Source organism: Brachyhypopomus gauderio, chromosome 3, assembly GCF_052324685.1.
Source record: "Brachyhypopomus gauderio isolate BG-103 chromosome 3, BGAUD_0.2, whole genome shotgun sequence".
In the NCBI taxonomy this organism is placed as follows: Eukaryota; Metazoa; Chordata; class Actinopteri; order Gymnotiformes; family Hypopomidae; genus Brachyhypopomus; species Brachyhypopomus gauderio.
The window spans coordinates 27,710,883-27,725,145 of NC_135213.1; the positions used below are offsets into that span (position 1 = coordinate 27,710,883).

General features: G+C 41.9%; 1 protein-coding gene across 3 annotated transcripts in view; it reads right to left on the reverse strand.

The window, feature by feature from the left end:
- Positions 1-634: 634 nt before the first annotated feature.
- The window catches only part of smarca2 (SWI/SNF related BAF chromatin remodeling complex subunit ATPase 2), a 41,624-nt gene continuing 27,995 nt past the window's right edge, over positions 635-14,263 (reverse strand). For all 3 annotated transcript variants that reach the window (XM_077000859.1, XM_077000858.1, XM_077000860.1), the window contains 9 exons: positions 13,722-13,949; positions 12,098-12,175; positions 11,775-11,993; positions 9,516-9,733; positions 5,645-5,750; positions 5,217-5,318; positions 4,179-4,302; positions 3,157-3,293; positions 635-1,653 (listed from right to left, as the gene is read on the reverse strand). In XM_077000859.1, the coding sequence (XP_076856974.1) occupies positions 1,618-1,653; positions 3,157-3,293; positions 4,179-4,302; positions 5,217-5,318; positions 5,645-5,750; positions 9,516-9,733; positions 11,775-11,993; positions 12,098-12,175; positions 13,722-13,949 (1,248 nt within the window). In that variant the 3' untranslated portion in view covers positions 635-1,617. The remainder of the gene's footprint in view (positions 1,654-3,156; positions 3,294-4,178; positions 4,303-5,216; positions 5,319-5,644; positions 5,751-9,515; positions 9,734-11,774; positions 11,994-12,097; positions 12,176-13,721; positions 13,950-14,263) is intronic.

Genomic DNA, 14,263 nt, shown 5'->3' on the forward strand with positions numbered 1-14,263 from the left:
ATGATTTTCCAGTTGACATCTCTGGCTTAGAGCAGAGGATTATGGTCTAATTTATATATTTCTGGAGAGGGTTACAACTATCTAAACAGCCCGGCACTGATAGATATGAACTCACACAGAACTGGCTTAGTGGTGCACAGCTCAAGCAGCCCAAGAGGCGATTTGATCTCTGGGAGAGCCTGATCCAAGTTAGGACTGCAGGTTGGTCTCCTATCCCCTAGCACCCAACTTTGAGAATACCTCCCCCAGGTCATTAAGGGTTAAAATGTCAGTCATGGCCTGGTGTTTAGGGAACTGGTCTTGTGACTGGAGGGTCATGGGCTCAATTCCCAGGCCCGAGGCCATGATTGAGGTGCCCTTGAGCAAGGCACCCAAACCCAACCCAACTGCTCCCTGAGTGCCGGGCTAGGGCTACCTACTGCTCTGGGTCTGTATACACCACAGCCCCCTAGTATCACTGCACAAATGGGTAAATGTGGAGGACAAATTTTGATTGGGGTAAAAATCACAATTGACAATTTCAATATCTATCATTGGAAAATGTATCAAAACAGCATCTGTAGCATAAAGATGCATCAGAATTCTAAAAATAAATGCATAGATAATTGCACAATAACAAAGACATTTTAGACCATTCAGAATCTATGACATTTATTTACTTTGGGCTATGAGATACAACCACAAAGACATTGTGCAAAGAAAGCAAGATTATGTCATTTTAGGAAAGAAAACAGGCACAGGGCATACAGAGATCTGCACAAGACAGGCCTTAACAGACACACTAATACTGCTAAATGGAAGCTCATTAACATTTAAAAAAGCTATTGCATTCAACTTCAAAATAGTTCATATTCAGACACCCCCCCAAAAATATGATCTGAAAATAAAATATTTAATAAGAGAATATAAAAATATGTAGCTGTTAAGAGTTGCTATTAAACACACATGAGAGAAGAGAGTGATGTCTGACACACAGTAACTGTCTACCACTCAAACAGCATCAGGGCTATCTGTGGGCTCTCTGTGGGCTGATTCCCGAGATGTAATTTTTAAAAATCTCTGATAAGTGTATCATTGACAGTAACATTAGATGCGTTTATTTATTTTAAGCGCATGAACTTCACTTAAAGCGAAACCGACCGAATATATGAAATACAAAGACCTTGGTTTGACCATGAGCATCTAGAATATTAGATAAAAACGTTCTGATAAAAATCTTGATAGCTTATTCATGAAATATGAAGCATTTTTCCATCCCCTCTCAACCCACGCATAAATGTGGTATTTCTGTTCGAAATATGTAAAATATGTAAAAGATTGCATAAGAGTAAAATACATTGGCACACAGAATTGGTACACTGGGAGAGGAGGGTGAAACGCCTCATACCCCCTGTGCAAATTGAGTGCCTACTGCATCCGGGAAATGGTCAGAAAAACAGACCCAGACAAAGCATGCGTTCAAAAAAAATTATATGGTCAGCGACCCCTGCTCGAACCAGCTGGCCAGGGACCATGTGGAGCACAGAGGAGACGACGGCAATCAACAAAAAGACAAAATAAGAGAAAGATAGAGTGAGGTGCAGGAACGGCTGCACTGTTTAGCTGTTCTCATCGTCGTCACTCATCTTCAGTGCGGCTGCCCTCGGACTGCTCCTGTGAACACACCATTATGGAGAAGGTGAGATCGAGTGGTGGCCCTCCCACACGATTGACAAGTGGCCCGAGGAGACTCGTTACATGCGGGAGAAACTGGCTTGCTCCTGGCTAACGAGACAGGCCACCACTGCCTGTCCCTGGTGCTACACGAAGCCTGACATTCTGACTAAAGCTGACCTGACTGGGTCAATGCAGGAAAGTGATGTGTTAGTGGACTGTGGAATTACAGACAGGAGAAACTTACATTTTCCTTGTTAACTGCAGCAGAGGAGACAGAGATGAGAGAAAAGTGTGAAAAGAGGGGGAAGAGCACATAACAAACCGAAACGGAATCCTTATGCTAATCAGAACCTGCTTCCAAAGCTTAATGAGCAAGATCTTACATAGCGTACATGAAAGGCATTTAAAAATACAGCTTAGAGTAAGTTATTTTTTTTTATTATAAAACAATGTTTAACATTGACGATGTGGTGGTTAGCACTGTCGTCACACAACAATGGGGGTCTGGATTCGATTCCCAGTCCAGGCCGTGAGAGTGATGTCTGACACCTAGTAACTGTCTGCCACTGAAACAGCATCAGGACTATCTGTGGGCTCTCTGTGGGCTCTCTGTGGGCTGATTCCCAAGATGTCCTTTAATTTTTTTTAATCTCTGATAAGTGTATCATTGACAGTAACATTAGATGAGTTTATTTATTTTAAGCGCATGAACTTCACTTAAAGCGAAACCGACAGAATATATGATGAGGATCATCGTGAGGAGATAGAGATGAGAGAAAAATGTGAAAAGAGGGGGAAGAACACATAACAAACCAACGAAATATTTATGCTAATCAGAACCTGCATCCAAAGCTTAATGAGCAAGATCTTACATAGATAGCGTACATGAAAGGCATTTAGAAATCCAGCTTAGAGTATTTTTTTATTATTATAAAACAATGTTTAATATTGGAAATGTGGTGGGTAGCACTGCCGTCACACAACAATGGGGGTTTGGATTCGATTCCCAGTCCAGGTGTGGAGGTTGTGTGGAGTTTGCGTGTTCTTCCTGTGCTTGTGTGGGTTTTCCCCAGGTACTCTGGTTTCCTCCCATAGTCCCAAGACATGCGTTGATCGGTCACTCTAAATTGCTCATAGGTGTGTACGTGTGTGTGTTGGCCATGTGGTGGACTGGCGACCTGCCCATAGTGTACACTGCCTTCACCTGGTGATGCTGGGATTGGCTCCAGCCACCCCCCCCTTCTGTATCTTCTGCTCCTACTTTAAAACTCTGTTGTTGTAAACTTTGCTTAGTTTTGTAATTCTATAGCCTTGTTGGTATTACATGACATTTGTTTCTGTTCAAACTGATCAGCTGAACTCCGACAAGTTTGATAAGTGCTGAAGTGGTGAATTGTGATTTGTGGTTTTTAGGTCTCATTTGCATATTTCAGAGAGAGGCTTTAAAGAGAGGTTTAAAGAGACCTGCTGGGAAGAGCACAATTCTGAGCTTGGACCTACGTTTTCTTCAGGTTCCTCGTCGCTGTCGTCGTCGCTGACCACGGGCTTTGCCTTGGCGCGGCTTGACCGCTTCCTGCTCTTGTCCTGGCCGCGTTCCTCATGCCTGCTCAGCCGGATCCTCACCTTCACAGACTTAGCTGGCATCACAGAGGAACACGGGTCACACAGACACTCGGCCAAGAACGCATTACAAGTTACACAGAATGAGACAAAGAACCTGGGAATGAAAGGTTAGGATCTGCTGATTGCACTTGGTAACATCTACCATAATGAAAAGATTGAACAAGGACTGTGCTCACAGGGGAGAACAACTTCTCATTAAATCTCGTGCATCTTCACACACACCTTACTCCTCACCTCACTGCAGTGTCAGGCTTTTATGTTAGCTACAAATGATTACTGAGTTTATCCTTTTTTCCCTGGAACCACCAATCCAATTTAACCAGTTGTCCTGTGTGTGTGTGTGTGTGTGTGTGTGTGTGTGTGTGTGTGTGTGTGTATATATATATATATATATATATATATATATATATATATATATATATATATATATATATATATATATATATATATATATAAATTTTTTCTTCATCCTTCTTCCTGAGGGCTGCAGTGCATCATCACCTGAGCGGTACAAACTCATCCATCTCCTCCTCAACACCCTTTGCTTAGTGTGTTTTCTAATTGAATCGAATTAAATGACATCATCTCCATGTTTGTGACATTATGGACCTCATATGTAAATGACAAGTTTTTGTTTTCCTTTTTTTCTTTTGCAGCTTTCACCACTGATGTTGGCATAGTGACATGTTTCCATTTAAGAATGTGAAAATGCAGGAGGCCCAGTTTTTTTGCTACACAGGTGTTGATTATCTTGTAAAAACGTTTCTGCATCTGCTAGAGCTGAGCATGGCAAGCGCACCTGCTCATCCAGCTGTGAACACGACGCAGCACTTTGGTGAGGGATTCTTTACACAACCTTTGCCTGTAAGGTGTAAACACAGGGCCATGTCATGTCTTACATTCGGACTCCGACTCCTCATCTTCGTCATCCTCCTCATTGCTGTCATCCTCGCTCTCTTCTTTAGCGATCTTCTGCCTGGCGCTTTTGAAGACAGACTGCAGCACAATGGAGTCCTCGTAGATCTGAAGACAGCAGACATGACAGCTAAGCTCTCACTGCACAGTCACAGGAAACACGGTGTGTTATAACGTAAAAGTGTTAGTTTCAGTTTTATTGGGTCATATTGGGATATGACTACAGAAAACAAGGTTTATGAAGTGCTGAGTTTGGAAAAGCCACACCCACATTTTCTGTAGTATATAAAGCTAAAGAAAAGACTTGAATTATAAATGTTAAACCTGGGGATGAAGAGGTAGTTCACTACCTAATGAAGAATCTGGCATTAGAATAATTAATCAGCATTCTGGAAAGCAATTTGCCATCACAACGTTTTACTAAGCTGAACTGACATTTCAAAAAGAAAAAATGAAAGGAATACATATTTTTTGAGAAGTGTTCTGTGTCTATAAGAAGGCTGACCAGAACTGATGTTTGGAATATTGTTTGCAAGGAATGTGGAAAATATTGTCATTCTCTTCAGATGTTCCTATTTCAGTGCAGACAGAATGATGGAATCAGTTACAGAGAGGAGGAGCTTGGCTCATAATCTCCCTCTTTTGGGCAAAACACTTGAGAAGTTTACAGTAATCCACACATAAATGCAAAGAAATGTTAGCCCACACAAACATCTCCACAGACTTCAAATCCAGTTGTGCTCTTTGGTTTGAAAGAGTCTCACACAAATGCCTCATGGCAAAGGTTCTCAAACTCCCGTCTGTCTAAATGTTTCGAATCTGTAACATCTCAGTATGTGCATGCTGGGGGTGAGGAAAGCTATTTGGTTGTTTACAACCTTGCTGTCTTTATGAATTCATAATAGGCATTTCAAGGAGATTAAAATAATGCAAAGTCATATTTATTCCATAGACATGCTCTCCAAATATATACATCCAATTATGATAATAGTAGCAGACATTACATGCTTTCACTTACTCACCTGAGAACCCTCAAGATTGTAGGTCTGAGCATTATGACAAAGTAGCATTACATCCTTCTCCAAGTCACCCAGGCTCCTGTACTTATGGTTACGCACTCTCTCCTGTGAAAACACAACAGCATGTCTGAGACCCACAAAGCACTCCTCCAGATGACCATAGAGTTGCCATCGAAGTTAAACATGACTCAGCAATATGTAAGAAATTGGTATTATCAAATGTCCCATTGTAGGCTGAAAACCCTATTTTCATGCCAGGCTAATCTTGTTATTTTCTGCCCTGAGAAATGAAATTGCCACTCAAGGCAATCAAGCAATCAAGCAATGTGTGTGACAGTGTGGTATCTCTGCTCAATTCTCCATCCAACTTTATCACGTTATTGTTTATGGTTATTTAGGCTATCTCCAAGGGATGGGGCTTGGGCTCTTACCTTGATCTTCTTGAAGTCCACCGGTTTCCTTATCAGCTCGTAGTACTCCGGGAGCTCTTTCCGAGAGGGCAATTGGACAAAGACCCCACTGAGCTGGCGTCCAGACCTGTAATGGCAGACAAAGAGCATCTTTTAATATAAAAATGTCTTTTACAGCATAAGCACTTTGCTTGCACAGCTGATGAAGGGCCGCTGTCCGAAACGTCCCGTTTCTCTGGAAACTTTGTGTTTTTACTATAATTTTAACATCTCTACATATCTTACCCAAGTACACCGCAGTTACCTACCTAAAATCTTCTTCATATATATACTGTATGAGTATATGTATAAATATATTTATACTGTATTGGTGGTTCCTCCTCCTATTAAAGCAGAAACAATTTGCTTACACAGCTGATGAAGGACCTCTGTTTCCAAATATATACAGTGAGGAAAATAAGTATTTGAAGACCCTGCGACTTTGCAAGTTCTAACACTTAGAAATCATGGAGGGGTCTGAAATGTTCATCGTAGGTGCATGTCCACCGTGAGAGACATAATCTAAAAAAATATTATGATTTAATGTGTGTATATATATATAGGAATTATATTTGCAACCCATATATATATAAAATAAGCACAGTCTTTTATTTTATTTCACATGGCTTAAACTTTAAGTGGATACTTTAAGCTCCATGGCCCTTGTGAACAATTCAGTGAAAACAGCAGATATAACAGTTACTGTAAATGGAAGCTGGAGTGAGGGCCACTTAAGCCCATGTGAGACCACCTCCAAATATTATGAAGGGGCAAATCAATGGAACAGTCAGAAACATTTTGTCCAGTCCTGTTGTTGACCAGTGCTGGCAGTGAACTGACTGCAGGGAGATTGTTGTCTCACAAAGATATTGACAGATGCGTCATGTTGTCAGCTGTAATAACTTCAGACTTCGTCCTCCGTAGAGAGTAGCACTGACCAATATCTTTACCACAAGAGCCCGGTGTAATATTCAGGAAGGTAAAAACATGCCGGAAATCTGCCAGAATACTTTTGCTGCCACTGATGTGGGCTGTCTGCTTGGATATAGCCATGTAGAATGGAGGACAATGGACATCAAGGCTATTTGGATGTGTGGTGTGTGCTCGGAGACATGGGGTAGCAGTGGGAGCCACAACTAATCAACCACATGAGTGATGGGACCCCAGAAAAAAGGAAAGGCCCCGAGTCCCAGAGCAGTAGGACGGCTCTGGGCGTGACAGTGCAGAAGTAAGGCCTTCCCGCTTCCTGATGTTTCTGGCAAAGATTGTTTGTACGATCTGGGTGTACAAATAAGATGCAAGGAGCTCTGGGTTGTCCGAGCAACGCTGCGCTGGTGTCAGGCTAAGTCACACGTGGGATTCTCCCCTGAGGCCGCCTCGATTGGGGCTCTTTTAAACATTCCGTAGGTCTTCCCATAAGATCCCCAGTGCCCTCCGGACTCCTAAATCATGCTAGGGCACCTCTGTTTCTCCACAGACTGCACTAGAAAACATCTTTTGGTTCTGTAATCTGTTACTGCTGTAAACCCTTTGTTAAATCTGTTCCTGTTCCTAGCATGTTTATAATGTTATGTTACATGACAGCTATCAAATGCACAGAAGAACATGAAAATGCTGACAGTAACTAAAGCTTCTATCTAGTCTATGGCTTACAGTTGATGGAGATAGCTCTCTGGCAGAGCTGCACATCACTGCGCTGGTTATTACTTCTCATCACAAGTGTGATATACTGACAATATACAAGATTTTATGGAAAACATTTTTTTTAGCTATCTATACAGGATTATTGACTTTTCCTGCAGCCTGCCTGCTGCCCTGCAAAATATTCCTGTGACATCCAACCCTCTCTCTCTCTCTCTCTCTCTCTCTCTTTCTCTCTCACCCACTCACACACACACACACACACGCACGCACGCACGCACGCACGCACGCACGCACGCACACACACACACACACACACACACACACACACACACACACACACACACACCCCGTCTCATACTCCATCTCTCGAATATCTCAGAAAAACATGAAATTGTTCTCCTTTTCTCACATCTAGTGCAACTAACAACTGTTATATAGGCATACAGTACTTGATGTGATCTGCTTCTGCAGGTATAGCATTGGTTATTAGTGATTTGAAACGCCACTCTTAGCAGATGTGACACATTCAATACTTTGCATTCCAGCCACCAGTGTGAGTGATGAGTTCTCTGAAAGGGATCTTAGCACAGGTGTGCAATATATTGGCAGACAATATATTATTTGCCGATAAGGAAAATATTTAATTTATTGGTTCCATATTGGAATTTCAGCCAGTAATTAACTTCCTGTTTTATTATTTCTTCTTCTTATATAGTATACAGTATATATATACTATATAGTATATATATACTATACAGTATATAGTATTGTTGTTGCACATTGCCCTCTGTATTTTTATTAATCTTTTATTCATTTTATTCATTCTATTTATATTCCCTTATTATTATTACTTGTTTTTATGTTGCACCTTCATGCCGAAGCAAATTCCTAGTCTGCGAACCCTGTTCACTGACAATGGCAATAACACTTTTTCTGATTCTGATTCTTCCAGCACAAAAATTAGAATGCTGTTTTGTCTAGCGAGAACCACCTAACCTTCATCTGGTACAACAGAGTTCTTTATGCTTTTATATCTCTTGCTTCTATAACTTTTTCTTTCCTCTATGCAACCACTTTTCCCCATAAAATTACAAGGGACATTTTCCTGCTTTTCTTTTGTCAAATTTCAAGATAATTCCACCACTCCACCACATTTACTGTGTATGGTATGTGGAGTGATAGAAATCACTCCTCTACTTTTCACCCCTTTATCACTATTTTATCATTTCTTTTTCATCCCTTGCTTTTTTACTTTGATTTTTAAATTTTAAATTTAAATTTTTAAATTACTGCTTTATATGCTATAGCCACCAACATTATATATATATATATATATATATATATATATATATATATATATATATATATATATATATATATATATATATATATATGTATAGAGAGAGAGAGAGAGAGAGAGAGAGAGAGAGAGAGAGAGTTAAGGCTGCTATCATATTACTAAATGTGTGAATCTGTTGATTTTTATAACTGCTGAAGACAGGACAACTAAATATGCTGTTCTGTTTGGACTACTAGGTCCAGTCACCATAATGCTCTTCATTCTGAAGCCGTGTGTCTATCCACCCCTTCTGTCCTTTCAATCATCCCGTCATCCTCCCATAGGAATCCACTAATTTCAGAACTCATTTAGCCATAAAACAGAACAACTAAATTTGCTGTACTTAGCCATAGTTTTCCTGCTGCATGCTGTGTGTGATATAATACTTTTCACAACAGGTTTAGTGTTGTTTACTCACAACATTAAACAATGTCCCCTTTTTTGACCATGTAATTCTGGGTTTTCTGGGACCTTTCCAGTCAAAGCCTTTTTTTTTTACCTGCACCAGTTCAAAATGTCACTGAAAGGTCAGAAAATAAAATGCTTGTGTTATGAGCAATACATTTTGATGTCTGATTTACCTGGGTCTATGTAAAACATGTATCCACATGTATTTTATATATAGCTTATAGATAGTTTGAGCATAATTAAAAATGTTTATACAAATTTCCTTTTTATCTTCACTTTTATAATGTCATACCATGAACCCATGGCATTTTTACATTAGGTCAAGTAAAAATATAAATCCATGACATACATAGTACTGATCTCAGTGCATTTAGAAGGGACAAGTTACATTTGACAGTCAAAAACTCATTTCAGTGTGTTCGAAGTTAAGCTTCATAACTGTGGAAGGATGCAGACGCTTACCCGTCTCGGTAGTTAATGACGGTGTCGACGATGGCGCTCATCTGCTTGGTGAGTTTGGGGGGGTTGGGCGAGAGCTTCTCGGCTGGGGGACGGCCCCTCCTTTTCTTGGACTTCTCGCTGTCGTCACGGCGACCGCCTTTGTCCACGTGCCTCCGCCGCTTGCGTTTCTTCAGTCGGATCTCCTCCTCCATCTCCTCCAGGTTGCCGTCTTCGATCGCCTGCAGGACAGAAAAGGTAGGTAGGCCACTTAGATGTCACAAGCTCAACGATTTCCGGTGGCCAGGCACTGAAAGTATTGAGTGCAAGAAGAGTCACAAACTATTTTTTTGAAAATGAGCTCAGATTTAGATTTTCAGTTATATTATAAATAACGGTTTACCAGACAGCCAAATATGTCAAGCAACTCATATTCTTATGTGGTGAACAGATAAAAGACAGTCCATCAGAACAGTCCATCAGAACAGTAAATGCAAATCTCACTGATTAGGCCACCCTGCACCACAATGAATGTGTGATTTGATGCTGTGGTCAATTCCCATTGTGAGTGTCATTGCCAGCATTCCCACATTAAATTTAGCTGCTGCATCCCCAGGGATGATGGAATTACAGAATTAAGTGTGTCTGATTATATCACTGGAGTATGAAGCCCCTTAGGAGCTCTGTTGCTATTCTGACCTACACTGATTGACCTGATTGTAATAATAAGTGAAAAGTGATGGCCCAAGTTAAGATGCATGTCTGTAGCATATGAAAATCTCCCTAGAGTGGGCAGCACATCCTAATGTCAAATGTGAGATGCTGAACCAACACCATTTTCACAAAATCTGATGGGTCAGCAAATATGCTAACAAAATATGGTTATGAGAGTATGTAGTGACTGATAATGTGTCATTCTGAAGCTTAATTCTTAAAGTGAGATTAGTGTATAGCCTTTTCATTTTTCTCTGTAAGCAAATTTCATTTAACCTTGACACACTTTAAATACTGAATGTGGCATCTGGATCAAACAGTTATTTCATGAAGTGCTTCTGTTCGACTCAAGCCGAGTGGATGCAACGTTATCCCCCTGCCACTGCTAGAGCAGACACATGTCTGATGAGTTCAAATGAGCTGGGAGCTTTGTTGTGAAGGGAAATAAATAAATAAAAACCAGACAGGCCTCAGCAGAGTTGATGCCTTACAATCACACATGCACGGCACTTTCAGAGTCTCCCAGTGTGTTCTACAACTGTCTGCCATCTCTAATTGAAAAGAAACTCATTAAAAAAGTGTTCAAATTCAAATCTGTGCAAAAGCACAGAAAGGTGCCGATGTCTCCCAAAACCAGCTGATGCAATCTTTTACCTTCATCCAATACATCACTTTTAATCTTTTATAATTGCCCTGAGAATTCCAGCACATAATTCATCTATCATGACAATTGGTGCCTGACCTTCAGTATTAATTAAGTACATGTGCTGGAGCCTGAACCCTGTGACTGCAGAATTCACAAATTAATTAATGGGAATTTAAGTGACTATTTAGCTTTTGTGCTGTATGTCAATCTTAAAACAAAGGAACAAAATGCTGATTGGAGCTCTAAGTAATACTAGTAATTTTTAAATAATGTCTTCTTGGTTTGGCTATGTCAATAATCCGCCCAGTGAATAAAATACATTTGAGTTTCAGAGTTACAGCCTGAGAAATGACATGAGACAGCTTGCTTGGCGTGACGGGGGATCCCAGGCGGGGGGATTATGGGGTGCAGGGCAGCAGTGCTGGTGTCATCCTGACTAGCGCCAGCTGGTTGAGGCTTCAGATCAGTGTGCCGAGTTGCAGCACAGATGCTCAGGCAATGACGAAAAATGTTAAAAAGTTAAACAGGATAAGTAACAGTACAAAACGACAGTAACAACACTGACTACCTGCAACACCTAATGAAGTTCATTAAATGTAATGAAGAGTTGAGTGTGAAAGAGGTCACAGAGTGTGAAATACAGTCAACCTGACCATTTCTAACCTTGGACTCCATTGCCCTTGGCACACAGAAACAATGATGTTGAAAAACATTCAGAATATTGTATTTGTTGAATGCAACTGAATGCAATGCTAAGCTTATACTGTATGCTAGATAAGCTTATAGCCTCTATGCTCAGTCAGGGACTTTGTGTTTCCAGAACAACCTAGTGCCACAGCAGCCAACTGCATCATACAAAGTGAATTCGGCTGGCGAAAGGCACGAGGGCACTGGGTAAAAGTATAACAGCTTGTACAACTGACCCGCAGCCACTGTTTCTCGGTCAGCGTGTCGCTGTAGTCCACATCGCGGCGGTGGCGGGAGCCCCGGCCGAAGATCTTCTCCTCCTCCTCCTCGCAGGTGAGCCGCTCCACCTCAGCGTCGTCTTTGATGATCCAGGCCGGCAGCTCGTCCTCCTCCATCAGGCGGGGGCGACGTTTCGGGTTGCGCGCGTCCTCACGCCTCCGGTCCAGGTCCATGCGCTGGGGGAGAGGACGACAATGCCCACCATGTCCTCGCCAGTCTCAGAAGCGCATTAAACCAGTGATGTGAGCTTAAGAGGGTCTTACCGCCATGCAGTACCTACCATGAAAAGTTCAAACTCGTCCTCGTTGCGCGCGATCATTTGGTTTAGGGTCTCGTCATCTGGCACTTCATCCTCTTCCTGATTTTGGAATCACACACATGAAAGCAAACACACACAATTAAACAACTGATCAGACAATCAAACAAAATTGTTTTAACCAAAACAATAATCAATAACTTTTGACGCTAATCAAAAACAACAGCATATTTAAGGTGCTTTGCAGCATTCTCTAACATTGACGATGTAGACGATCTTGTGGCTTACGAGTGGAAACGACAACCTATCTTATTAACTTACTGTTACCACGTCGTTACATTTTTTAAAGGTGATATTCTAAGTGTGCTTGAACCAGGAAGGCAGCACCTCACACCATAGTGATCCATCCATAAAATCAATGGGCAAATTTTTGGTAATGAATAAAACAAAACATGACAGCAACTTCCCCTGGTAGGCACATACAAATATTTGAGTCCTTTTTAACCCTGTCAACCCTTTCCAATGGAAATAATCAGACTGGGACAGCTGGCTTAGTGGCGGCTGTGTGCTGCCCTCTTATGGTGGGTCGTGGACGTGAATCACTGCCCTCTGACCGGCTCAAAGGCTTTCGGGTTTCGGTTTGCCAGATGGTGTTGTGATAAGCAATGAATGTGGCTCCTGCGTCCTATGAACACACACCACAGTCCATTATAGAAACAACACCTGCAGGCTTACATTACACATGTGCCCCCTGCTGGATGAGCATAAGTTAAATGGGGAAAAAAATTAATGCTAAATTATTTATGTGGTCAGGGTTATGTTCAGCCTCACAACATAATGCTAATGACAGTGGCAGTCTAGACAGACATTGTTTGACAGACAGGTCTGCCAGTATTGCTGTTTCTTTCAAACATATCACTCAGGCTCTGATCTATATGGCAGATGTGCTTATCCCTGCAGTAGAACACAGCCCATGTCTGTTGGTGCTCATGCCAGCCTTGCACCCCGGGTGTGCCTAATTCGATGGCACTCTCTGTCATGGAGGTGTACTCATTAGTGGAATCATTAGTCAAATCAGGCAGTGTTGTGCTGCAATGAACCTGCAGGCTCCATCATGTCTTGGTTACGACAGCTCAATTGCAATCTGCTGTCTAAACCATTGTCCACTGAGATCAGGGCTAGGACAAAATGCCAAAAAACAAAAAACAAAAAAAAAACAATACCTGGAGGATACATGTACTTACATATCTATTGTCCTTGGACTAAACAGGCTCCTACAGTCATTCTGTTTTGAGCCAGTACAACTCAACACACAGGCCGCAAGATGCAACAACGCTGTACCACCTCAGTTACAGCAAATTCACTGCACAAAGTTACCAGCTTTTCTAATTAAGCTGAGCAATAGCGTGACAACTGCGAGCGTAGCTGGGCACGGCTGCTAGTGGACCCATGATCTACCGCAGAGAAATGAGGATCACTTTGGCAGAGAACCAAGACATATTTGCGTGACTCATTTGTGCAGAGCAGCGATTTAAAAGTCTCTGGTACCCCGTTTAAATGGTAATAGAGCGTGTTAATCGGCGGTCCTGCTGGGCTGTGAGGAGGTGCCAACAGGAGGTGCAGGAGGTGCTCGCTGCTGCTGACTCACCTCGTTCTGTTCCTCGTGCTCCAGGATGGCCTGCAGGAAGGCCCGACGCTCGTGGCTGGATGACTTCTGGTCAAACATGCCCGCCTGGATGACCTTCTGGTCCACGTTGAGCTTGTACTTGGCGGCGGCCAGGATCTTCTCCTCCACACTGTTGACGGTGCAGAGGCGCAGCACACGCACCTCGTTCTGCTGCCCGATGCGATGGGCGCGGTCCTGGGCCTGCAGGTCCTGGAGGTGCAGAGGTCAATTGTACCATTTGATTACACATTAACGCATGGATTGCTATGGAGGGGTGATAGTTAATACATTAATAACTGTGAGGACTGAACATTTTAATTGCTGTAGGGGGCTTAATACATTAATAGTCTAACACATTAATAATGTGGGGGATGAATAATGTATTCATTGCAGGGTGGGGAAGCTTGCTTGCTGATTTTTTTTCAGGAAAAAAATGTCGGCATGCGAGAGGGCGAATCAGAAATATTTCAAAACCACAACAAGTGGGTTTTTTATAGCATAAGTAATTGGCAACAGCTGTCTAC